Here is a 26,245-nt window from a genome sequence, read left to right on the forward strand (position 1 = left end):
AAAGGCGCGGGAGCACCGACGACCAAATGTTTTTCCACCCACGTACTGGGACGCAGCCTCCACCTCCCCAGAATGTGCAGCTGGTTCAAAGAGGGTGGGGGGCTCAGGGCAGGGTCCTGCTGGGGGTGCTGAAGGGGCTGCCTCCTTCCCAGCACCCCGCACCCCGAGGGCTGGCCGCCGGGTGGAACACGGCCGAGATCGTGGGGCTCCCACCGCCAGCAGAGCGAGGGGACACAGGGAAGCGGGGACTCAAAGCCCCCAGACACACAGGACCCCCGGACATTCCTAAGCACATCACACCCCCACATCCCCAGCACACAAGGGACCCCCAACCCCGAGACCACCGACCCCCCCGGGACCTCCTGGGTGCCCCCTTCCCCGGGGTGGCTCACGGTGTCCTGGAGAGTCCCCATGGCGCGGCCCAGCTCCTGGCGCGGCTGCGGGAGGGCGTGGGGGCCCCCCCGGGACCGGGACCGGCCCCCCCCCCCGGTCCAGCCCATTTCCTCCCGGGATCCCGCCGGGATCTGCATCTTCCCCCCAACGCCGCCTCCTTCCTGCGTGGAGCGCAGCGTGTCCCCAAGCCCAGGGTGGGGGGGCCACAAGACAGCACCGCCGCCCCCCATCCCGGGAGCCCCATCCGTGCCTCAGTTTCCCCACCGGGCTCTCCCGGTGGGGTTCACAGCCCCCCACAGAAAAGGGGGAGATAAGCGGGTACAAGCGTGTTGTGTTCGGGAAACCCACCTCCCCCCCCCCCCGGGGCGAGAAAGGGGTGGGGGTCCCGCAACCCCCAGTCCCATCGGCCCCCTGCCCCATGCAGCACCGAGCACGGCGGGCCGGGAGCCCCGGCTCCTAATCCCGCCCCCCAGCATGAACACCGGGACCCCCCGAACCCCCGGGACCGAGTGGGAGGGGAGGCGGGTGGGATGGGGGTCCTGGGTGGGAGGGGAGGTGGGTCGCGTGTCGTGGTTGCGAGGGGAGGTGGTTGGGGTGGGAGTCCCGCGTAGGAGGGGAGGCGAGTCGGGGTCCTGGATGGGAGGGTCGAAGGGTCGGGAGTCCCAGGTGGGAGGGGAAGTGGGTTGGGAGTCCCGAGTGGAACGGGAGATGGTGGGATGGGGGTCCCGAATGGGAGGGGAGGCGCTCGGGGATGGAGATCCCGGTCGGAAAGAGAAGGGTCCCGGATGGGAGAGGGGTGCGGGGGTCCCTCGCGGTGGAGGTCCCGCCGTCCCTACCTGTAGCGCCTCGGGGCCGGGCGCGGCGTCCCCCGCCCGCAGGAACCCGCGGCTGAAAAAGCGAAGGAGCGCGGTGAGGAGCCGCGGCACCATCCCGGCACCATCCCGGCCCCGCGCCCCCGCACCGCCCGCGGGCTGCGGGCACGCCCCGCCGCGACACGCCCCGACACGACACGCCCCGACACGACACGGCCCGCACCTGCTGCGCGGGGTCCTGAGGGGCGGGGATGGGCGGGGGGCTTGGGGTCGGGAGGGGGTCGGGGCGTCACTGTCCAGTGTGGGGTGAGGGTCGTGGGGCGGGGGTCGAGGTGGTGGTGCCGATGCGGACAGGGGACCAGGGCATCACTCCCCGCTGTGGGGAGGGGGTCGGCGTGAGGGTCCCAGTGCGTGTGTGGGATGGCGTTGAGGGTCCCGATGTGGAGAGGGGGCCGGGACATCACTCCCCGGCATGGAGAGGGGAGAGGGGTGGGAGTCCCAGTGTGAGAAGGGTGATGGGGGGTCCCGGGGTGGTGCCAGGGTCCCCAAATGGGGAGAGAGTCAGGGCATCACTGCCCAGTTCGGGTGGCCCCGCTCGGGCCGTGGGGCTGGCAGTGCCCTCCTATTGCACAGGCACCGGCTGTGCCCCCACGGCTCTGGCATCTGGGGGGACACTCGTTAAACCTTGTTAAACTCCTCTCGTGAGGCTCGGGCCACCCCCCTGCCCCCTTCTTGGGCAGGGGTCACCTGCCAATCTCCCCCCACCCCCCGTGCAGTCTCCGGATAAAGCGACCCCCACACACTTAAGGGCTGCACCTCACATTTGAGTTGGGGGGTCCTCCCCTCCTCCTCCGTAGTGGGGCACTGAAATCTCACCCCACCCCTGGCCCTGGGGTAACCCTGATGCAGAGCTTAGCACAGAAGGGCTCCCGTGCCTCCCATCCCGTGGGATACCCGCGGTGTCCTACCCAGCACCCCTCACTTGGATAGGGAGGGACCCCCATGTTGGAGACCTTCATAGGGTCTGTTCACCCCCACCCTCCCATGTAACCGCGTCGCCTTCGCTGAGGAATGATCACCCCCATCACGCCTCCCGCCCTCTCCCAGGGACAAGTACAGGGATTTTGGGGTTCTGCCCCCACCCCAGCGGCCCCGGGGAACCCACGTGGAGGATCGAGGTGCTCGGCCGTGACACGGTGGCCACATGCCACGCGGTGAGAGGGACACCGGCAGCGCGACAACCTCCTTCCTTCCTCATTCTCCGCCTCAGGGCAGAGGAAGATCTGGGCTGCGGGAGGAAAGCCTCCCGCTCTTCTTCCTCATCCCGGCAGTGTGTGTCCCCAGGCACTCCCGTGTCCCTGGTGCTCTTCGGACACGAGGTGCTCTGGGGATTCGCTGGTGGCTCGTCAGGGCTCAGCCCCCGTCGCACTATTTCGCAGGGAAATGCCACCTCGAGGCACGGGCCGAGCAGGGGAGGGTTTGGGACGCCCTGCATGTTGCACCCCGCATCCCACTCCCCGCACCCCACTTCCTGCAGCCCGACCCCAGGGATGCCGGGACAGGGGGTCCCGTCCCGGAGGAGGGTCAGGGTGGCCGGTGGAGCCGCGGGGCCATCTAGTGGCCAGAGCCACCGCGGCCACTCCAGGGGACTGATCCCGGGCACCCTCCCGCAGACCCCCCGGCCGCAGAGGTCCTCCTGCCCCCGGGGGTGACCCAGGGCGACAGGCACCTCTTCCCGGGGTGGCACAGGATCACGGGCTCCTCATCCCGAATCAGAGCCCCTCCAGGACAGCGTCTCACCGTGCCCACGGCCCTGACCAGGCCACCACCAGAGCCACTGTGCCCCCAAGATCAAGGCGTGGGGTCCCCAGCTCTGGGGACACCCTGCTGCAGGGACCGAGTGTGCCCCAGCCCGGACAGGTCCTGCCGGCACAGATGTGGGTCCTGGGCTCCATGAACGAAGCAGATGCCCAGTGGGAATTGCAGATTCCTTGCGGGGCTGGCAGCGGAAACACCTCGAGGAGCCGGGTGCCGGCAGGATCCGTGCCAAGCCTGGCATGTCCCTGTCACCAGAGCCACCCACGGAGCAGGTCACAGCCCGGGGGACACAGAGCTATTGCTGGGCACAAGGACACAGTGAGGGGCTGTCCCTGCATCCCTGTCCCCGACTGCTTGCTCAGGGGTGCAAGGGATGGGACACAGGGGGGCAGAGACAAAGGGGTCTGGGGACAGGGGAGTGGGACACAGGGGAGCAGGGACACAGTGGGGCAGGGACACAGGGGAGCAGGGACACAGTGGGGCAGGGACACAGTGGGGCAGGGACACAGGGGAGCAGGGACACAGTGGGGCAGGGACATGTGCTGCAGCACCCCGTTGCATCCATGCATCACTGCTCATCTCCCAGCTGGCTTGTCAATGACCCGGTGTAATTACGAGCTGCTCCCTGGCTCTTCTGTGTGCCCCAGGAATGGCATCCCTTGGATGGGAATGTCACAGCACTCAGATGGACACATGCAGCCCCAGAACCCAGTCCTAGAGCTGCTGGGAAATAACTGTGGGTGGTGGGGAGAGGCAGCAGTGGGGGCTTCCCAGTTGGGCTTCCCACATTTCCATCCTCCCTGTGGTTTTTCCCTGTTCCCAACCCGGGTTGGATCAATCAGCGCTGTGCATCCTGCCTCTCCCCAGGCCCTTGGGGAGCAGCCACCCCGCATCCCAGCTGGAGGGTGTCTGATGGCATCACAGGGAGCAAAGTTCACACAGGCAAGTAAATATTAACACTTATTCCATGGAAATGGAATATTCCACACCAGAGACACCGGAATAAACACACTCCAGCTTTTCCCTGGGGGGTACTGGCACTAAATGGTGTCAAAGTGCCAAAGTGGAAGGATTTTGAGGGGGGCTAAGGCACCGAGATGGGCCTTCACACCCTGTGTAATCCCAAAATCCCATTTCTCCCCATCCCCAGCCCTCTTTGGGATCACTCTCAGGAGGGGCAACTGCAGCAACCCGCCCCCAGAGCAGCATCTGTGGGGACACTGGGTACACGGGGGGCACTGGGAGGGGAGGGGAGTGTGGTTCCCAGCGGCGTCGGTGCTGCCGTGAGTCAGGTCGGATCAGCGATGCTCCGGTAAACCGCGGCACCAGGACAGACCAGGGGCCGGGTCCTGGCTCTGGGGAAGCACAGGGCTGTGCCACCTTCGGGGCATCCCTGTCCTCCAGTGGTGGCCACTGCAGGTGGCACAGGGGTGTCTGGGGCTGCGGGCTCTGCCCGTGGGACGGAGGGCACTGGGACTCAGTCGAGCCTGAGGGACGCAGCCACCAGTGGAGCTGCTGGATCCATGGATGAATTGGGGTGTTACTCCTCCAGAGCTGCTAATCCGGGATACACTACACTGACAGCCCTAAATCCCATCAGAAATCAATCCATCTGCTCTTCCGCTCGGCACTAATCCCCACAATGGCACCCGATCGATATCCCATTTACTGCTCGGTGGTTTCCCCATGGATAAATCCCGCCCAGAGCCTGGGATGCAGCCACCCCCCCCCCCCCAGAGGGCTCTGGTGTCCGGGCAGGGCAGGGAGTGCTGTGGGGCAGGGAATGCCGTGTGGCTGTGGGGCAGGGAATGCTGCGGGGCAGGGAATGCCGTGTGGGTGCGGGGCAGGGAATGCTGCGGGGCAGGGGATGCCGTGTGGCTGTGGGGCAGGGAATGCCGTGTGGTTGTGGGGCAGGGAATGCCGTGTGGCTGTAGAGCAGAGAATGCTGCGGGGCAGGGAATGCCGTGTGGCTGTGGGGCAGGGAATGCTGTGGGGCAGGGAATGCTGTGGAGCAGGGAATGCCGTGGAGCAGGGAATGCCGTGTGGCTGTGGGGTAGGGAATGCTGCGGGGCAGGGAATGTGGCTGTGGAGTAGGGAATGCTGCAGCATCCTTCACCCAGGCTATGCCAGCCACAAGGCTGGGGGTGCTGGGAGGTTCCATGGGACCAGGCAGGTCCATGGCATGGACCTACTGGGAGCAGTGGGAGAGCTGAGAATGCATGGGAACGAGGAGGAGCTGTGCCTGCAGCCGTCAATAGGTGTGCACATGTGTGTGTGTGTGTGCACATGTGTGTGTGTGTGTGCACGTGTGTGTGAGTGTGTACATGTGTGTGCACCACAGACAGCCCCAGAAACACCCAACACCCCGGCAGGGTGGGATCCAGGATCAAGGTGGATCCCTTGATCCACCACAGGAGCCAGAGCCTGGAACGATCTCAGGCTGGGCAGGGATGGGGGTGTCCTGGCACCAGCCCCTCAGTGGGGACGGTCCCCAGAGGTGCCAGCTGCAGAGACCTGGTGGCAGCAGGCCCAGGGCTCAGGCTATCATTGGATTCGGAGTGGGATAACAAAGGGATGAGGAAGGGATGAGGAAGGGCCCGGCTGATCGAGTGATACCACTGATGAATAAGTGATGAAGCCCTTGGAGGGTCTCTATGGAGACAGTTCAGAGCACGGCAGGGGCCGGGGTCCAGTAGCAGCCCCCACACCCCACAGGGCTAATTAGGGGGACGAGTGTGATGGCAGAGCCCTGCTGGTCCCACCAGGGCAGCCAGCTCCCTGCCAGGCTGAGATGGCTCTTGGCTCGGTCTCCACACCTCTCCCCCCACTCCTCAGCTGCTTTCCTAGCTGGCTTGGCCGGTCCCCACAGACAAGCTCTGGCCATGGTGGCCACTGGCATCTCCAGCCTGGCTTGTGGGCCTTCATCCCCGGGGTCACACACAGCCTGTCCTGAGAGAGTGTCCTGTGTGTGCAGGGACAGAGCACACCCCCACTGCACCCTCACAGGGGTGAGGGACACGGGACACCCTGGGGACAGCCTGCACCCAGGTTAGCATGTGTCCATGGGGACAAACTGAATCCAGAGGGACACAACGTATCCATGGGGACAGCGTGTGTCTAGAGGGACAGCATGTATCCATGGGGACAGCATGCATCCAGAGGGACAGTGTGTGTCCATGGGAACAGCCTGAATCCAGGAGGACAGCACGTGTCCAGAGGGACAACCTGCATCCAGGGAGACAGCACGAGTCCAGTGGGACAGGTGACATCCTTGGGGACAGCGTGCATCTGGGGGACATCCTGTGCCTGGAAGGACACTACACACCTGGGGACAGCGTGTCTTGAGGGACAGCAGGTGCCTGAAAGGACAGCATGTGTGCAGAGGGACAGCGTGTTTGACAAGGGACAGCACATGCCTGTAAGGATAGAAGCTGCCTGGAGGGACAGGATGTGTCTGGAGGGACACATGGATTTTGGGGACAGCACATGCTGGAGTGAGAGCACACAGCAGGAGGAGGGACAGCGGGTGCCTGGGGGACAGCAGGTACTGAGGGACAGCAGGTACTGGGGGACAGCAGCCCCCAGCCACGCCACAATTCCAGGTGTCCCAGTGGCACTAAGGAGGATCCCAGCTCAGCCCAGGCATATGGAGGACAGGAATTTATTGCCGGATCAAATAGAAGACAAGGAGGTGACATCCACTGGCACTGCCTCCATCACTCTGAGCTGACCCAGCCCCAGCTGCAGGACACGGGGACTGGGTCACCAGCTCCTGCTTGTCCCTGCCACTCTCCTCGGCCCCTCCTTTGGGGGTGGTTTTGCTTCCAGAAGAGAGTGGAGTGAGGTGTCACCGTGAGCACCCAGGGCTCTGTGCAGGGACAGAGAAGCAGGCCTGGTTCCCACCAGCTTTGAGGCTCCAGAGGACTTTGGTACACAAGGAGTGGGGTCCCTGTCCCCATGCTGATACCTGATCCCATAGGATTCTCAAAAGCAGGCATGAATGATAGCATCACTCAAGAAAGGGATGTTCCCAGCCCTGACCCCAGGGATGCTCCGAGCCCCCAGGGATGCTCTGAGTGCTGATCCTGGGACAATCTGAGCCCCAGTCCCAGGATGCCCTGAGCCTCCCTTCCACATCCCTCTTCCAGCTTCTCACCGGTGTCCCCAGGATTTTCTTCCCCATTCAGGACAGCTCTCCACAGGCATCCCTTGGCATCTGGGTGCTTTCTGCCACTGCCTCACCTGGCACCTGCTTGCTCCAATCCTCCCTCATTATCTCTTTTGTTAACGAAGCAATCACTCCCCACTTTAACCTGGATTAAGCCAGGAGCACTCATTTGCTCCCTAGCTGGTTCTCCTCCAATTAATTTGTTCCTTGCTTTTATTTCCAAATTAATTCTTCAGGCTCTTTGGCTGTGAAACAACAGTGGTGCCCAGGGTCTTGGGAAGGGATCAGGATTAATTATCTTGGCAGGAACAAGCTGAGGGGAAGCGGAGCAGAGGCTCATCCCAAGATGGGAACATGGATCTAGGGTGAGTAGTATCCCCTGGACCACCCATGAGCATCCCCCCAAAGGAGGGCTGTGGGATGGGGGACCCACAGTTTCCATCATTTCCATCCTACCTTGGGAATACGTCACAGGGACAAAATCCTCACAGAACCCAATGTGGCACCTCTGAGGGGGGAGGTCACCCTGGGGGCAGGTTGAAAGGAGGGGGGCCAAGCTCTGCAAGGGTTAATGCTGGGTACAGCACGGGGTGTTGGAGCTAAAAATACCGTGTGCCTTTCTCGGGATTTGCTCCAATGACTCATTCCTCTCCGTAATTTATTGCTCGTTACATAATCACTTTCATTTTCAGCAGGAGAAAAATGGAATTATTTTTTTTTCCCCTTTTCTTCTGTTTTTTAAATGAAAAGGGCATTTAGCAAACGAGCACCGGCCATTTTCCCAATTCTTCCTGGCATCTTTCCGGCGAAGGGCCAGGACGCTGCCGCCAGCTCCAGCCTCCATCCAAAGCCTCCCGAGAGCCTGGGGGGCACTGGGGGGCTGCTACAGGGGGTTGGGGAGCCTTTGGGGGGTAGGGTCTCTGGATATTGGGAGGGAGGAGCACCCTGTGGGCAGCTCAGTGGGAAGTTCTGGGATGGGATGGAGAGGCTGGATCCACAGCGCCCATTGTCCGGCTGGGGCGAGCGCCCACCGGCACAGCTGCAAGGGCTGGGCTCCAGCTGTGTCCCAGCAAACCCAGTGCTGTGTCCCAGCAAACCCAGTGCTGTGCCCCAGCAAGCCCTGTTCTACGTCTTAGCAACCCCAGAGCTGCATCCCAGCAAGCCCAGTCCCGTGTCCCAACAAACCACTGGGTTTGCTGCATCCCAGAAATCCCAGGGCTGTTTCCCACTGAGCCCAGTGCAGTGACCCAGCAAGTCCAGTGGCATGGCCCAGCAAGCACAGTGCTGCCTCCCAACAATCACAATGATGCATCCAAGGAAGCCCAGTACAGTGGTCCAGCAATTCCAGGCCACTTCCCAACAAACCAAGTGCTGTGTCTCACCAAGCCCCATCAAACCCCGGGCTGTGTCCCAGCAGTCCCAGCACTGTGTCCCAGCAACCCTTGTGTCTGACAGCACAGCTGTCCCCACCAAACCAGGGCAGGGGACTCCAGGGGGAAATGGGGGCTCTGGCTCGGGCTCTGGCTGGGACTGGGATGATGTTCCTGCAGGGAGGTGAGAACCCCACACTCTGCCAGCCCCCCCTGCCACCACTGAGGGGGGGCAGGAAGCCCTGTGTTTGGAGCTGCAGCCTTGGAATTAGCTGTGCCAAATGTTTTATTTGTGTAGAAACGCAATTATGTTAATTAAAGCATATCTGTAATTACAGCACTTAGTGGCCCATAAGTGCACAAGTGACTCTGGTGACTTTGGAGGAGCTGGAAGCCTGGAGGGTGGCTTGGCCCTGGCACCAGAGAGCTCTGTGGAGGTGTCCCCACGAGGTGACAGGGGTGACCCCCGGGCCTGCTCGCCCTGCAGGGGTGGTGGGCAGCGAGCAGGAAGGCTCAGTACCCACAGCCCCATCCCGGCCACAGTACAGCCCTGCTGCTCTGGTAGCCAAGGCAAAAGGCAGGATACGCCTCCAGCACGCCAGGGATGACGGAACAGGAGGAAAACGGGTCCCTGAGGTGGGCACCAGTGCCTGGGCAAAGGGGGGAGTCCTGGCTCTGGGGCTCGAGAGTGTATCTGGGAGGGGAAAATAAATGGGAGGCAGAGGAAGATGACAGCTGGAGCAGCAGCCAACCAGGAAGGCTGGGATCACATCCCCCAGTCTCCAGGCAAAGGGAAGAGGGAAGGGGGTGTCTGTCCCCGCCTCAATAAAGCCTTTGTTGTGGGCAGTGTGTGATGGGGGGACAAGGACCCCAGCGGGAGGACGGGCTGGGGCACAGGGGGAGCATGGCTGAGCCTGGAGCAAGAGAAGCAGCAATGGTGGGATGTGCTGGTCTGGCATGGATAGGGAGCTCTGAGGTCCCCAAACACCCAGACGCCTCTCCTCCATCACAGAACAGCTAACCTGCAAGGCCAGCACCTGCCGACACAGCTTCCACCTTCCCCAGCCTCCAGCAGTGACAGAAAATTGCCTGTTTCCTGCAATCACCCAGCCCAGAGCCAAAAGATTTCTCTGGAGCCGAAGGATTTCACCCTGCACATCCACAGGACGGATCCCGGCGTGGGCGCTCCTGGTTAAGCACCACCCTGGCATCCGTGGGCAGGACAGGCACGGATGGCTGCCAAGCTCCCACACTTATTTTGGAGCCATCATCAGCCCTGGGTAATTCCAGACCTGCACAACCCTGGGCAGGCCCTGAGGGGTGCTGGGCAGTGACACGGCAGCTGCGGGAGCGCGGCGGGAAGGGGACTCACGGCACCGAGGCTTTGCCAGGTGGGATTTGTTTGCTGAGCAAACGCAGGGAGGCTGCTGATCCGGCTGCAGGAGGCTGAGCCCTGTTTGCTCGGCAAACACGCTGCTCCAGGTGCTCCTGGCCTTGGAGCACCGGGTCCTGTGCAGGCAGCTGCCTCACGGCCAGGCTGGGAGACCAGCTCTGGGGGCTGCCAGGAGCCACAGGAATGCAGCCGGCCCTGGTGACGGGGCTGGAAAGCCTGGCAGCGCTGCAAGGCTGCAAATCCCTGTCCCCGTTGCGTGGCACCCTTGCAAATCCCTGTGCCCATTGCACAGCACCCTCGCAAATCCCCATTATATGGCATCTCTGTAAATCCCATTCCTGTTGCACGGCATCCCTGCAAATCTCTGTCCCCACTCCACAGCATCTCTGCAAATTCCTGGGGCTGCCAGGAGCCACAGGAATGCAGCTGGCTCTGGTGATGGGGCTGGAAAGCCTGGCAGCGCTGCAAGGCTGCAAATCCCTGTGCCCATTGCATGGCAGCCCTGCAAATCCCCATTCTCATTTTGCAGCACCCCATGAGTCCAGGACCCAGCCCGCTGGATGCAGGAGGGAGCTCCCCACCGAGCTGTCCCCAGGGTGGGTCACTAGGGAATGCTGGTGACACGAGCAGCAGTGCCACACCACAGGGACCTCCAAGCGAGGCCACCAGCACCCCGAGGGAGCCAAACCAGGTAGGAGAATGGCAAGGCAAGAGAGACAACACACAGATACCCTGAATCCCTGGGGAATTGTCCTTGGATAGACACAGTGCTAGAGACGCTGCCAGCTCATCTTTAAATTAGTCAGTTTAGTTGGTAACTAGAGGGGGGGAAAAGGTGGTGGCGGTTCAGCACGTGTTCATCATCTGCCCTTTGCTGGTTTTCCCCTTTTCTGCCTTTTTTTCTCTTGAAAATAGTGGCAGTAGAGCAGTACCCAGGATCCTGCCTCTGCTCTCCATGCCCCATCCCTCTCTGGAACCCCAGCCCCCTCGGAGCAGGAATCCTCTCCAAGGCACCAACACCACAGGTTTCTCCCTGGATCCTCCATCTGTGAACATGGCACGAGCAAGAGCCACTCAGTGGCCTGGGATCTCCTCCCAGATGATCCAAATATCCCTATGAGCCAGAGTGCAGAGAGCAGGACTTCTGTGGAGGGACAGGAGAGGACACAGCTCAAAGCCACTCGTGCCTCGGAGGCTCATCAGGGTGAGAACAGCTTTGTCTGAGACTTCCAACCCCATTCCCTGGAGCTGAGCTGAGTTTTTAGTTTCCAAAGCCTCAGCTTTCCCTGAGAGGAGAGGAAGGGGCAGCTGGGGAAGGGGAGTGGCAGTGGGGGCACAGCCCCAGGGTAGGTGTGGTACTGGGGGAGACATGGAGCTGGCAGAGAGATGCAGCTCAGTCCTGGAATGGGCCACGGAGATGCCATGTGGAATCACAGAAACACAGAATTGTTGAGGCTGGAAAAGCTCACTGAGACCATCAAGTCCAACCATTCCTCCCAGTGCTGCCAAGGCCACCACTGACCCATGTCCCCAAGTGCCACATCCACAGGGCTGTTAAATCCCTCCAGGGATGGGGATTGCCCTGGGCAGCCTGTGCTGGACCTTTTCAGGGAAGGAATTTTCCCCAATATCCCATCCAAACCTCCCCTGGTGTATCCTTCCGGGATGGTCCCTGGCACAGCCAAGATCCCCCTGGTGCTGGGACCGGTGCCGGAGCAGGTCAGGCTTTTAATCCTGGATTGCGCTTTCCATTAATTAATGGCCTTTCTGTGGTCGAACGGCTGGCTCCAGCTCCCCTGCCTCACGGAGCCTGGACAGAGCAGGTGCCACCTGGCAAGAGTCCCCAGCCTCACCCCCTCCCCTGAGCTGGGATCCCCACGACAGGGCCGGTTCAGGAGCCAGAATCCAACTGAACCGCACAGGTCAGGATGGAAACGGGGTTCCCAGGGCGTCACCATGGTTTCTCCTGGGTGCACTGTGGCTCTCTGCCGTGCCAGCAGATTTGGGGGTCGCAGGAGGGAGGGGACTGGGGTCCCCCTGCCTGCGCTCCGGCTCTCCACACCCTCGGCTGGCACGTGGAGCTCATTCCCGGCGCGCTCCCGGCTCCGTGCATGGCAACGCACACCCCGCCTGACTCGGCACTTCTCTGCAGCCCACGGACCTGCTGTCCCTGTCCCTGCCTGCGCAGCGGGGGGAGGCGGGGGGGTCTCCAGCAGCGCCAAGCCCCCTCCTCCGCAGAGCCCCTCTGTCCTCCCCAAACAGCCCACCCACACAGCCCGGCTCCCACACCATTCCCGGGGCAGTGCCGTGGAGCACCAGCACCCTGGGGCTCACGGACACTTCTCACACCCCCCTGGTCCCCACCCAGCACCGTCGCTCCTCGGCCGAGCTTCGGCAAAACACTCGAGTTTTGGGGCTTCCCTCCAGCAGCGCTGCTGACTCAGCACCTGTCCCCTCCCCGGGGAGGCCAGGACGGGTGGGAGACAAAACCAAACCCCAGGGCAGGTCCCAGCCAGGCTCTGGCACGGCCAAAGGGGAAAAGCCGTGGATGGGGAGGCCACAAGGCTGTGCTGATGGGGAGGACGGAGCGTGCTGTGCCAAGGGAGCACAGGGTGGGCCACATGCCTTTGTCCTGGGAGACTCACGCTTTGTTCAGTGCAGCCCTAACCCTAACCCTGACCCAAGGCCTAGCCATTGCTCTAACCTTAAACTTAGACCCAGCCTACCCCTAAACCTAAACAGAGACCTAACTATAAGCCTAACCCTAAACTTAGCCTTAACCCGAGCTCTAGCTCTAAAGGTAACAGTAACCTCCACTCTAACCCTAGCCCAAAATCTAATCCTCACCTAATGCTAACCCTAAACCCTAAGCAAGGAGACACACAGCTGCACCCACGGACTTGTGTCCTTCCAGCTGAGCTCCAGGCAAGGAGCTGCTCGAGGACAGGGCTGTGGAGCCATCCTGGCTGCAGGAGAAGGGACATGGGGCAGCTCCAGCGTGAGGATAAACCTCAAACCACCGCGAAGCCGCAGGGACATCCTGGAGCAGAGGGATGGAGCGTCACCACCGAGCAGTGACACCCTCACCAGGCTGATCGATGCCACCACCTGGCAGGGCTCCACGCCTCAGAGCCAGGCTGGGGCCGTCAGACCTGCCAGGGTTCCTGTTCCAGGCTGCAGCTCCCTCTGTTCTCAAATTCCAGCAGCCCTGCCTGTTATCTGCCCTCGCAGGCAGAAGCATTAGGGCTCTGCTGCAACGGGGTGAGATTTGGGGTGCCCATCAGCAAGGAGGGGTTTGCCTGGAGGCTTCACTTGGAGCATCAGCATCCTCACCCCATAACAAACAGACACTGAACCCCAGGGGACACAGACAGATCCCTCTCCAGACCCCACTCCACAGCCCAGCAGGGCACAGCCACATTTGGTCAGCAACAGCTCAAGGGAAGAGAAGGGGGGAGAAAACCCTCCACCAGTCTCTGCCTTTCAAATCCTCCTTATAAATAGCTCCTCAGTGTCTTCTGAGTCACCCAGCTGAAACGTGCAAGTTAATAACAGCCTGGGAAGGGGCTGGGAAGGGGCTGGGAAGAGACTGGGAGCCAGGGGAGGTTTCTGGCTCAGTCAGCACTTCATGCCAGGTCTGCACCAGCAGCTACTGGTTGCTTTTCCATCCTCAGGTGCATCAGACCTCCAGCACATATGGAGAGCAGAGGGCTTTGGGAATGCCAAAACACGTGGTGAGGCTGTCCTCGATGGCTGCAATGCTCAGGCTGGGCCCTAACCACCCCCCCAGCACCAGCCAAAAAATCAGGGGTTAATATTTTCAGTGGGAAATTCACCCCACCCCACCTCCAAATCCTCCTCCTCTCTCTATTTGATTTATCATAGAAAACACAAAGACCCAGAAGGCTTGAACCCACCCAGGATGCTCCCAAGTCATTCCTCCCCTCTGACTCCATACACTGGTGCTGCAGGCAGGGCACAAGGATTTGGGTCCAGAAGCAGCATTTTGGGCTGAGAGCAGGATTTGGGACAGGAGCAGGATCAAGGGCTGCTGCTGCCAAACAATCAGCCTCAGGGACATTCCTGAGCTGGCATTCAGCAAGTCCCACAGACCACTGTGCTGGTCCATCCCTCCAGGGTGCTATGTGGGTGACAAGGCTTGGGGACATCTTCCTACAAGGTGTTCCCAAACACCTTCCCACACTTTCCTGCATGGCCAGATCGGACAGGGAACAACCCGGTCTAGTGGAAGGTATCCCTACCCATGGCAAGGGAGCTGGAACTGGGTGGGCTTTAAGATTCTTTCCAACCTGAACCATCCAGTCCATCCCACAGTCCAGGCTCCAACCCCCCCAAACATCAAATCTTGGGATCATCACCCAGGTGATCCGAGCCCCAGGCTGCCCACACTCAGCAGCCTCTCCATCCCTGACCCCGCCGCTGCTGTGCCGATGGAGCAGTGGCAGGCAAAGCATCTCCCAGCACTCTCCATCCCCCTCGCTCCCCCTCCAGACAGGCCCATCCATTAAGGAGGACAGGAGAAAGCTGGACAGGCAGAAAGTCCCAGGCAGCTCCGGGCCCTGCCGGCATTTCTGGCCACAGCCCAGCACAGCTCCCGCTGAGCCACGTGGAAGCTGGGAAGGAGACAAAAGCCAAAGCAGGGACCAGGGTCAGAGGGGAGGAGGAGGAAGGAAGGATTCCCGGAAAGGGCTGCTGCATCCATCCTTGCCCTGGGGAATCCTGCATTCACTCCCAGATGGATGATCAGCCTCCCGGAGCCCCCAGAGCAGCACAGCTCACAGGGAATGTGAAGGGCTCTGCTGGAGATGATGGCCAGGACACACTTAGTGAGATCCCTCACTAACAGAGCCTGATTCCCAACACTTCCAAACCACTGGCTGTTCTGAAGTTGAGGATGCTCAGGAGGATGTCCCAGGGTGACAGAGGGGAGGCTCCTGGCTCACCCTGGGGATCTTCCATGGTGAGGTGCAGGATGCAGGATGCTCACAGCCAGGAGTTTCCTCTCCATTCCCTTACCAGGCACCTCCAAGCTCCAGGGCTGGGTGCCCAGGCAGGTGGCTGATGCTGAAGAGCCCCAGATACAGGGGCAAGAAGAGCCTGAGGCTTTGGAAAACCTGGAGAACGTCACCTGAGAACCCCAGCAATGGGGGTCCAGGTTGCCCTCACCCCACTGAACCCCTTTCCCTGGGAAGTGGAGCCACCCCAGCCACGCTGATGGGGCGATGGAGTCGGTATTTTCCATGGCACTTTACACATGCAGCCCAGGGACCAGCAGTAACCACAGAGCAGAGGGTCTGGGGAGTTCTCCAGGGGGCTCAACAGCCCACCCTCACCTTTGCAGATGCTCCAAAAGGTGGCTGAGCCCAGCTTGTGCCCCTGTGTCCCAGACAGCCTTGCTCTCTGGGTTCTGCAGGGCTAATGCCACTGGAGCAAGCCACAGAATTGTGGAATGGTTTGGGGTGGAAGGGACCTTTAAAGGTCACCTAGTCCAACTCCCATGGATGCCCCCGGGCTGCATGCTGAGGGGCAAGCAGGAGGAGTGTGAGGATGGACAGTGTGGAGGGACTAGACTTTCCCTTCCTAGACACATGGGCAGTGGTAGGTAGGGACATCAGCAGCATCACAAATGTCACTTCATGCCATCAGCCCCTCCAGCTGCTCCCTCGGGTACCCTCCAGGCTGGGACTCCAGAGAAAGCAGCTCCCCGTTGGGTGCATCAGGGAGGTAAAATGGGGGTGGAGTGTTACACATCACCCTTGCATGAGCCTTGATGGGGACACATCATCCAGGTTCTGGCAGTGGCGTGGGGACACACCATGTGGGCCCTGGCATTGACCTGGAACAGCCAGCACTGTTCTAACACCCCCCTGCAAAGATGCATAAGAACCATCTTTGTCCCCCCGCAGGACACGGGGTTGGTCCCTCTGCCGCTGCCCAGGGGCTCCCGGCCGTGCCTCGGGCAGGACGGAGCCTCATCCCAGCTGTGGCAGCAGCCACGGTCCTTCCTCCGTCACGTGCCGGGCACTGACCCCGTCACCGGCCCAGCGCTGAGCACGGTGACACTTGCCCAGCTCACGTATTTGTGCGGCTGCTCCTGCCAGGCAGCTGCCAGACAAGCAGCAGGCAGCAGGGAGGGCTGGGCAGGGGGCGGGCAGCCCTGCCCACGGCCCGAAGGGAGCCCTGACCTCTCCCAAGCTCCGCTGAGCCGGGTCCTTCCCGCAGGGATGCTCAAAGCAGCGTCTCCTCCTTGGTGTTTTCCATCCACAGAGCTCGGCGGCTTCTCCCCCTGCCCCGGCTGCTCTCGGATGCTGCGACAGCAGCAGCTACGGGCACTCCGACATCCCACCCACCGCTAACCGGGTCAGCGGCCGCCCACCCGGGAACCCGCTTCCCGCCGGGGGAAAAGGCGGAAATGGGTTAAAACGTGACCTGGATAAGGCAAAATGGCACTTGGCTGGCTGCACCTGCATCTCCCTGCATGAAACGCACCGTGCACGTGGGAGAGCCGGGCCGCCGCTGGATCCCGGCCGCACGCGGCATTCCCGGGCCAGCATCGGACACCAGGGGGCTGGAGCGGGAGCAGGGAGGCGGCAGCATCCCCCCGCAGCGCTGGGATCACCACGGCCACCCCTCCAGCCAGCGCTGCGAGGCCAAGGGCATCGTCCTCTGACAGCTCCTGGGAAGCTTTTCCGCTTCTGTATAACCCTCGGGGTATGCAGGGACAGGGACAAATATCTACGAGGGACATGTGGTTATATCCCGGGTAAAAGGGGGAAGCAGCTGGGCTCACCATTCCCACCTCTCCTGCCCGGGGCAGCTTGAGGGGCACAGCCAACTCGGCTACGCCAAGTTTTTGTGTCATCTACCTTTTTTAAAAGCCTTTAGAAAGCAGCAGAGGCATTCCAGCCGGAGGGAACATGGGGGCTGCATGGCATTTCAAGACCTTTGTGTGTTTTGCTTAAAGAAAAGGACACGTGCACATGTGCAGGCAGCACCAGGGAAGGATCTCTGCAGGGAACAAAGCACACACAGCACCAGGGAGTGAGCCGGGAGAGCTGGGGGAAGGATGCTGCCTGCAGAGACAGACCCAGCACCCGTGGCAGCGTAGGAGGATTGGCAGCTCTTGGGGCCTTGACAAGGTGGGTCCAAGCCCCACACCCCAGAGATGCTGGAGGGTGTTTTCTACAGAGAGGGGTAAAGTTCTCATCCAAAGGTGACCTCACGAAGCTGCAAAAACCGGTGATGCTGGAGGGTGATGTGTTGGGCTGGGGCAGGACTGGGCAGCAACTTCCCTGCACCCCAATACTCCTGTCATCACCTAAAGCACCTGCTCCAGGAGACCTGGGGCTGCTGCTGGGCACATCCCAGTGCAGCAAGGTGCCCCCAGGGAGCAGTGGTCCCGGTGCTCCCTGCGTGAGCTGCTGAGCCAGGCAGTTCAGCCAGAGCCCGAGCATGTGGAGCTGGCACTGTCAGACAAAGGAATCCAAGCACTGAGCAGCCTCCCTCCTCGTTGCCCTACACCTGTATCCCTTTCCCGTGGTTCAGCTCACCCTCCGGCAATGTGGAGCCCGATCCCACCGGGGTAGGATGGGAAGTGACCGGGAGCACCCCAGATCTCCCGGTGCCCAGGAGGCAGAGCACCCACGTCCCGTGAATGGCCCGTGCCCAGCCTGCTCCCCGGCAGCTGTGGAGCCTCGTGAGTGCCGCACATGCGCGGGCAGAGCCGGGGGGTCTCCGCCAGCCCCAGCCGAGCCCGTGGGCCACGGGAATTGAGGCGCCGCCAGATTCCCGTTATCCAGCTCAGCCCCTCTTCCCACGTGGGCTCTTCAGAGCATCACCCTTCCCCGCTTCCAGGGAGCACTGTCATCCCTCAGCAAGGTCACCCCACGCTCTCATGCAAAGCCCCTGATGTCTCTGCTGCAGAACGAGACCAGTGTGACCCCTGGAGCCCCATTCCCCCCTCGCCACACGCAGACAGGCACTGTGGCACCGGGACCCCCAGACCTGTTGTGTACGTGGGTGGGTGTGCAAGGGGCGGCTTCTCTTGACCTGCGTGAAGCCACCGAAAACACAGTTCAGAGGCCTGACCTGCATTTCACAAAGTCACCCAGGGCCCCCCTGCAGCCCACCACTGGGCCAGGAGCCTTCCACCCCTGCAGGAAATGATCGTGGGGTGAGGGAGGTGGGGAAACAGGGAGATTCTGTTCACACCAGCCCTCTGTCACAGGGACACCAGCGATGACCTGCCCTGGGCTAACATAGGTGGCAAGTGGGGAACAGGGTGGGGGAAAGGGGGGTCGCAGACTCTTGTCATTCTCCTGCCACCTCCTCCCTGCCAGCTGTCAGGCAGGAGGAACTTTTTCCTGCCTCCCTGATGTCTCCTTCCCTCCTTTGCCCAGCATCACTCCCAGAGCATCCCTCCCTCCTGTCGCGGTCCCCCCATCCCCGGTGCCGGCGGGAGGGGACTCACAGGTCAGACGCGGCCGCCTGGTACGGCTGGCTCCGGCAGAGGATGGAGTGTCCGCAGCCCTGGCCCATGGCTCCGCATGCTTCGGCAGCCCTGCCAGCCCCGCCGCCGCCGCGCCCGACTGTCGGTGCCGGCTGGGAGCGGAGACTCCCGCCGCGCTCAGCTCGCCGCTGTCGCCGAGCCCGATGCAGCGCGCCGAGGCGTGCGGGAGGGGAGGGCGGAGGGGGGGGCGCCGCTGATTGACGGCGCTGCTGCGGCTCCGCGGGGCTGGGCGGGGGCCGAGCGCTCGGCGGAGGGGCCGAAGGGGCCGCACCTGCCGCCCGCCGCCGCCCACCCCGCGCCGCGCCCGGCCTCGCCCGTGCGCCGCTCCGCGCCGGGGGGAGCCCGCCTTTGTCTGGGGACGCCGCTCCGGCCCTGCCCGCCCCGCGCTCCGCGCGGCGGCAGCCGTCCCTCCCGGCGCCTCCGGCCCTGCCGGGACCGCAAGCCTCGTCTACTCGGCTGCCTGGGGACGTCGGCAGCGCACGGCGATACCGAGCAGCGCCGGTCCCTCCGGTCCCTGTCCCAGGGGCGCTGAGCAGCGCTAGGCAACACCCGACCGGCAGGTTGCTTTCCCAAAGGCGCTGAGCGGCATTAAGCGATATATTTCCTCTTCTATAAGAGGAAACTGCCTCAAGTTGTGCCAAAGGAGGTTTGGATTAGATATTAGGGACAATTTCTTCCCCAGTCAAGCGCTGCAGTCACCATCCCTGGGGGGATTTAAAACGCTTGGAGATGTGGTACCTGGGGACGAGGGTTAGTGGCAGGCTTGGCAGTGCAGGGGGGATGGTTGAACTTGATGGTTTCAGCTTTTCCAAATCAGAATTCTGTGATTCTGTAATATTGGACAGCACCGGCCACAGGCAGGTCCCTGACAGAGAGTGGGTCTCTGCCCACAAGCAGGTCTCAACCACATGGGTGAGCCCCCAGCTTGAACCTGCAGATCTCCTGCCCTGGGTTCTCCGTTGGCTGGGGGCTGGCAGAGAAGTCCCCGCTCATTCTTGCTTGGAAGCACCCAGGATGGCATCCCTGGGTGGGCATCCCTGAGTGGGCGTCCCTGGGTGGACATCACTGGGTGGACATTGCTGGGTGGACATTGCTGGGTAGCCCTTCCAGCCCACGGAGAGGCGGAGGAATGTGCCTGGCAGTGGGGATGCTGCCTGCGGTGGCCCATCCCCTCCCTGCGATGTCCCCTGTCTAGTTGGGTTGCTATAGGGCATGGACTTCCCTGGTCCAACCTGCTGCTCAGAGGTGGCCAGTGAGATTCACAAAGAAACTTTCTCCTGGTGCATCTGGTGGGGACGCCTTATCCTGACCTCCTGGTTGGCAGGAGAGGGTCCTGGGAGAGTCCAACACAGTGTCTCCTACAAATCTCTCTTGCTTCTCTTTGCTAGAGCTGCTGGTGATCCTGCACTGGGCACTGACACAGGCTGCATGTCTTTATTTCCTTCCAGGAAGGCGAGGTGCTGTCAGCGTTCCGAAGGCAGCGTTCCAGCTCTGTGCCCTCGCACCGGTATTTGTGGCGTGAATATGAAACAAGCCTTGCTTTGCCTTCTGCTGAGACTCCTCAGCCACAGGATTGAATTCTGTGAGCTCTGAATAGCCGGGCTTTGTCCTCGAGTGCACATTGTGCAGGATACCAATTCCAGCGCTAATGGAGATGTATTTGCTGATACAAAGCAATTTGCTCTGTGGATCCTTTCCCTGCAAATGGGTTCTACATCACGCTCAGAGCTGTGAGCTCCCATGCTGTGCATGCAAGGAGATACCTTCCTTCCTCTGGAGACACCCAGCCCAGCTTCCTGGGATGGTCCGAGCCACGCTGATTCCTGCTTCGGATCGTGGAACCGCAGATTAATTAAGGTTGAAAAAGCCCTCCAAGACCACCAAGTCCAGCCATTCCCCCAGCACTGCCAAGGCCACCACTGAACCACGTCCCCAAGGGCCACATCTACATATCTGTTTAATCCCTCCTGGTCCTGCCACGCCCATAGAAATATCCATGAGAAAGTTCAATTTCAGCAATTTCCCGGGGGGGGGGGTCCCTCTCTGATTTTTCCACCATTTTCCCTCTCAAATATGAGGACTCTTTCAGGGAGGGAAGAAAACGGCGAAACAGAGAAAAGCTTTTCCATTTTCATTGACATTTATCCTGGGAACAGATAAAGAACAGAAAAAAACACACAGAGGAACCCGAAGCCTTGTTTTTATTGCAAGGTCGGTACAAGCTGTTCTCAAAGAAAAAAAAAAAAAAAGGAAAGAAATTTACAGTGATCTGGAAAATTATTCCTCACATCCACAGGTCCAGCAGCTTTGACCGTGGTGTGGGCAGAGCAGGGAGAAACCCCCCACATGTATTTTGGGGTGGGGATGGGTGTCCCAGGGAGCTGTTTGGGGGTTGTCAGGGTGCAGCATTTCCATTGCATCCCCGCGCCAGGGAGATTGCTGTCGCCAGTGCCCACCCATCCTGTGCCAGAGCCATCCTGGTTTGGATGCTAGCTGGAAAGGTGCTGGAGCTCTGCACCCACAGTCAAGGCCCTGGGACAGCCCATGCTGGCAGGGCCAGGATCTAGCTCTGGGATGGAGCTCCTGAACACCTGTGAGAGACTGAAATGGTTAATTAACATTTTGACTTTGACGCATGGTCTCATTTGCACCTTAATTCAGGCAGAGGCATCTATCTAATAATTTTAATAACCGGATCATAACAACACCCCAGGAAACAGCTTGGGTAGCCTGAGGGGGCAAGAGCTTTCCCAGGGTTTGGAAACGGGGTTGAGAGAGGAAAAGGGAAAAAAGGGGAAAGGGAAGGAGGGTGAAAGGGAAAGAAGGGGAAGGGGAGAGGAAAGGGGAAAGAAGGGGAAGGGGAAATGGTAAGAGAGAAGGGGAAATGGTAAGAGAGAAAGGGAAGGATGGGAAGTGTAAGGATGGGGAAGGGGAAGTGGAGGTGGAAGGGTGACAGACCTGGGTCAGCCAGCACACCACTGCAGGCTGGTCCCAGCAGCCCCCCAGTCCCCCCCCCGCAGCCCCCGGGACTGACAGGGCAGCAGGAGGGCGGCTGGTGCCAGCTCCTGCAGCCCCGTCCAGCGCTTGTCACCGAGCCTGCCCTCCGGCCTCTCCCGGCGTCCCCTGCCTGCTCACATCTGTCAGCCGGCTGCGGGAGGGGACAGGGACCCGCCGGCTCCACCGCGCTCAGGACGTCACACGGGTGACCTTGCCCCGTGCTGAGCCGGGGGATGGGGCGCTCGTGGCCAGTACTGGGCCTGGGGGGACCCTCTGTCCCCTCCTTCCAACCCCCGTTCTCATTGCCCCTCAAACGCTTCCCACCTCCCACAGTCTGATACATCCCCGAGACCAAAGTCTGGAGCAACGTCCCCGCGGTGCCATTGCCCAGGTGGCAGCATCCGTCCCTTGGGGGACAGCCCTGCTCTCCACCGTGCTCCAGGGCTTCCTGGGGTGGGGGAAAGCAGGGATGGGATTTCCAGGGGTGATGGGAGGGACTTGGTGCTCCTCTGGGCTGCAGAAGTGACTTGGAGCATCGCCCCCTCCCCTCCCAGGTGGGGGGTCAGCTCTGCTCTCTCACCCGCAAACGAGCTCTCAGATATTTCTTCCCAGCAGGACAAGGCAGTGAATTCCCCGTGGAAGCAATCTCCTGGAGTCCCACAGTTTAGTGACCACAGGCCTTGGAGCAGAGACGTGGACACGTCACGTGTCCTGTGGGCCAAGCACCCATGCCCAGCCCAGCCCAGCCCTGCACCCAGAGACACCAAACCTGGAGTCACACAGCCCAGCAATCTCGGGCACCCCCCACTAAAGCAATACAGTCCTTCCCCAGAGGGACAGAGATGTTGGTTGGGATAACCCCACCCTCTGGCCATCCCATCGCAGCCGTGCCAGCACGCAGGGGGGCTCTGCGAGGGCATCCCCTTCCCACAGTGCCTCCACTGCCACCCTCCAGCCCCTCGGGCATCCCCCCAGGTGGGTAGCAACCCTCGGGGTCTGGCCTTTGGGGGCAGCCCCCCACAGCAGGGCTGAGGGCGCTGGGGTTCGCCCAACACCCGCAGCATCAGGCACGGGTGCGGTACAAAGGTTCGTCCCCAGGGGGGACCACGGGGACACGCGGTGTGGCACATGGGGCTGGCACGCTGCCGCCCCGGCTGCTGGCTGCCAGGTAGCCATGGAAACCTCCCGGCAGGATGCTGTGCCGATAAATAGCCAATTTGAAGTGATTCTCCTCAAAGAGCTTTTTTTTTCCCCTGTATTTTTTGACATGTAAAGTCCCAGCCATTTTTTAGGTTTACCTTTACGTTTTTATTATTTTCCCTTTGTTTTATTGGTTTCCCTTACTTCATTGTTTTTCTTATTTTTTTCTTTATTTTATTATTTTTCCTTCAACTCCAGGCCTGAGCCCTATGAACACTCAAGACTGGGACTTGCAGCCTTCCTTGTCGTCAATGAGCCGAAGCTCGTTGTTGTTCCAGTGGCAGCACACACACAAGTGGGGTGTAATCGTTCAGGGGGTGCAGGGCCATGTGTGCATGGAGCTGCTGCTCACCTGGGCACGTATTTGGGTGGGATAAACACACGTGTGTGCACCTGAGTGCCCGTGTGCGTGTGTTTGGATGGGTGGCTGTGCGTGGAGCTGCAGATCCAGGTGCGCTGTGTCGGTGCAGGCAGGCTCATGCACACGTGTGTGTCACGGGAGTCACAGCCCAGCATGGGCTCCTCAGGAGCCTCCCAGGGGTGGAACAAGAGGAAATTAAGATTTTGGAGTTCTGGTGACCCACAGCCAGATGCCACCTGAGATTTGTCCTCCACGAGTGGATGGGCAGAGCCGCACCTGCTCCTCTGAGGCTGCACCCCAACTCGGGTGCATCTGGGTGTAGGGCTGGGTTGGGGATGGGTGCCCAGCCTGCAGGACACCTGGCACATTTATGTCCCTGCTTGGAGCGCTGTGGTCATTCCCCACGGGGCTCCAGGAGATGGATTCTGCAGGGATTTCACTGCCTTCTCTCACTGAAGAAATGACTGGGGCTGTCTGCAGCTTGTCTGCGGCTTCCACCCGGGGAAGAATGCTCCAAGGATGCTCCAGAGATGCTTCAGTTCCCTTCTCTGACCCTTCTACAGCCCAGGATCCTCACTATCCCTGGAAATCTCGTCCTCCTTTCTCCCCATCCCAATCAGACTCGGAGAGTGGAGAGGAGCAGGGTTGTCTCCCAGGGGACACACAGCAGCCGGCGTGGTGCCAGGTCAGCAATCCTAAATATCTGCACACACCTCCCTGGGGATCCTATCCCGCTCCCTGAGCTCCATGCCCAGCCCCAGACAGGGATGCAGCAGGGATATCTCTGGGCTGACAACCCAGGACCATCGCTGCTCCAATGTTAACAGAGAGATTGAAAGCTCCGTTATTTTTAAATAAGTGCAAATTAAGGTCTGCCTAATGGAGAAAGACAAACCCAGCTCCCCCTCAGAGCCAGTGATGCAACAGAAGTGGAAAAAGAGCCACCAGTCGGAGCATCCTTCCTCAGGTGCCAGACCCCAGTGCTTTGGGATGCAATGACACCACTGGCCTCTGCTGGGCAGGGGGTTGGCAGCTGCTTGTGCCCACTGGTCCCTGTGCCCACCAAGGAGGTCCCCCCCACCAGGAAAATCCTGATCTGGCTCCTACCTCTGCCACCCATCACCACCTTGCTTTGGTCATGTCTCCTTGCCCAGCTCTGGCCCTGCCAAGACAAGGGCAGCCACCCTTCCCCAAACACGGTCTCAATTCCCTCCAGACACAGAGCCCCAAACGCTCACCACCCCCACTGCCAGCATCCCATGGGAACTGGGAGAGGCAGATCCCCCATCCCACAGGACCCTCCTGGGCACAACCCGCCTCTGCACCCTTTCCTCCCCCCCCCACCAGCCCGACATTTGTTTAGTTATTTAAATTTCCTTTATTTTTCTTATTAAGTTGGAGTGGCGAGTGGGCGGCTGCCAGGGAGGGAGGAGGGAGCAGGCAGAGCAGGGGGAGCACTGCCAGGGATAAAAGACTTCAAGCAGCCGGGCCTTTCCTCTGCCCCATCACTTTCTGCTCTTAAAACCCTCCCAGGGGCTCTCCTCTCCCACCCTCCCCAACCAGAGCCCCTTCCCACTGCTCTGGCCAGGCTGGAAGTGGATGGGTGGTCCCCCGTGTCAGTCTGGGGAGCAGCAGGCTTCCCCAAATCTTTCCCCAGCCTGAGCCCATTTTCTGTACGGATAAACTGATGGCAGAGGAAGGTGGTGAACCCCTTGGGAGCATCCTGAGTGGGGTGGCAGACACACACATAGATGGGGGAAAGGCAGGAGGAAAGGAAAAGTAAAAAATAATGGGAGAAAGGCTGGAAAAATCCAGTGACAGTTTAATGGGGTCGCTGATAGAATAATGACTGGTTTAAAGTCTGCCAGAGCGTGGCTGCTCTCTATTAAACCTGGAAGCTGAGAGTCTGCTGAGTTCATTACTGGGGAGGGGGGTGCAGGGGTAGAAGCCACTGGGCAGGATGTGGAGTGGGGGGCTGAGCTGCCGTGGGCACAGATGCACGGGAAAACCCGTGGAGACATCCCACACTGGTGCCATGGGGCGACTGTGGCATCACACCAGGCTGTCTGGGCATTACCCAAAGTGAGGAGGGTGAATGTGGGGTTTTCCCCCCACAAGAGGCAACACCCAGGGAAGGCAGCACTCAGGAACGGCAGCACCCCAGGAATGGCAGCACCATCACCATGACCCAAGGCTGGCATTCACCAAATCCACGTGTCTGGCACACAAGGTCACTGATGCTCCCACCACCCCCAGACTATGGGCAAGGACAGGGACAGTTCTGGCTCTGCCACATGCCAGGGGCTCCAGCACCCCAGGAAGAGGCAGCAGGTCCCAGCCAGGTCCCAGTGGGATCCCAGCCGGTGGCTGCAAAGGGAACAAAAGTCACCCTCACGTGCCTAACCCCCCCCCCCCCCCCCCCGCTGGGGTTTATTAAGTTGTTTGTAAATGCCTCTGCAATTAATCACTCGCCGGTGTGGGGTGTCACATGGTGCTCGCCTCCTCAGTGCTATGTATAGAGAGAGCTGGAGAGGGGCCCCATCCATCCCGCTCCGGAGTGACGGGCTCCCGGCTGGATTCACCCCTGGCCAGGGCAGCACTGCACCAGCTCAGTGCAGCAGTGCTGCTGGTGCTGCAGAGCACCCCGGCCCCCTTGCCTGCGCTGAGCTGGGGGGTGTCAGGGCAGGGGTGCCCCAGCATCACCACTGCATCCTGGATCCCCTCTAATGGGCTGTCAGCAGCTCTCTGCCCATCCGTTCCCCAAAAAACCAGGATGGAAGTGAAAGGAACCCCAAACCTCATGCCCATGGGATCCAGAGGGGTTTCCAGCATCCTGCTGCCGCACCCACACTCAGCCCCCCCGCCTGGTGGGGTGTGCAGGGAGGGAGACCCAGCCCTGGATGGAAGCTCGGCTGGTTGGGAGCCGGGAAGAGCTCGCTCAGGTCCTTGAGCAGGGCAGTGCTGGGTGTCCTGGTGGTGAGAGAGTGGGAAGGAGGAGGATAGAGGGACAATCGCATGGCCAGAGGGACAGGAGGGCTGCTGAGGGGGATGGGCAGTGGGATAGGGGGAGGAATAGAGGCAGGGAGGGATGAGTGGATGGACCGATGGTTGGATGGATGAGGGAACGAATTGATGGATGGATGGATGGTTGGATGGACGAGGGGATGGATTGATGGATGGATGGATGGTTGGATGGACGAGGG

At 60.9% G+C, this 26,245-nt stretch overlaps 1 protein-coding gene across 1 annotated transcript in view; it reads right to left on the reverse strand.

Annotated features, from left to right (window-relative positions):
- PDE2A (phosphodiesterase 2A) overlaps window positions 1-18,637 on the reverse strand; it is a 39,267-nt gene extending 20,630 nt beyond the window's left edge. Inside the window, exons 1-2 of the mRNA XM_032679920.1 lie at window positions 18,446-18,637; window positions 1,230-1,281 (exon numbers count right to left, since the gene is read on the reverse strand). Of these exons, the coding sequence (XP_032535811.1) occupies window positions 1,230-1,281; window positions 18,446-18,513 (120 nt within the window). The 5' untranslated portion in view covers window positions 18,514-18,637. The remainder of the gene's footprint in view (window positions 1-1,229; window positions 1,282-18,445) is intronic.
- Between the last annotated feature and the right edge of the window lie 7,608 nt (window positions 18,638-26,245).

Source organism: Chiroxiphia lanceolata, chromosome 2 (assembly GCF_009829145.1).
Source record: "Chiroxiphia lanceolata isolate bChiLan1 chromosome 2, bChiLan1.pri, whole genome shotgun sequence".
Taxonomy (NCBI): Eukaryota; Metazoa; Chordata; class Aves; order Passeriformes; family Pipridae; genus Chiroxiphia; species Chiroxiphia lanceolata.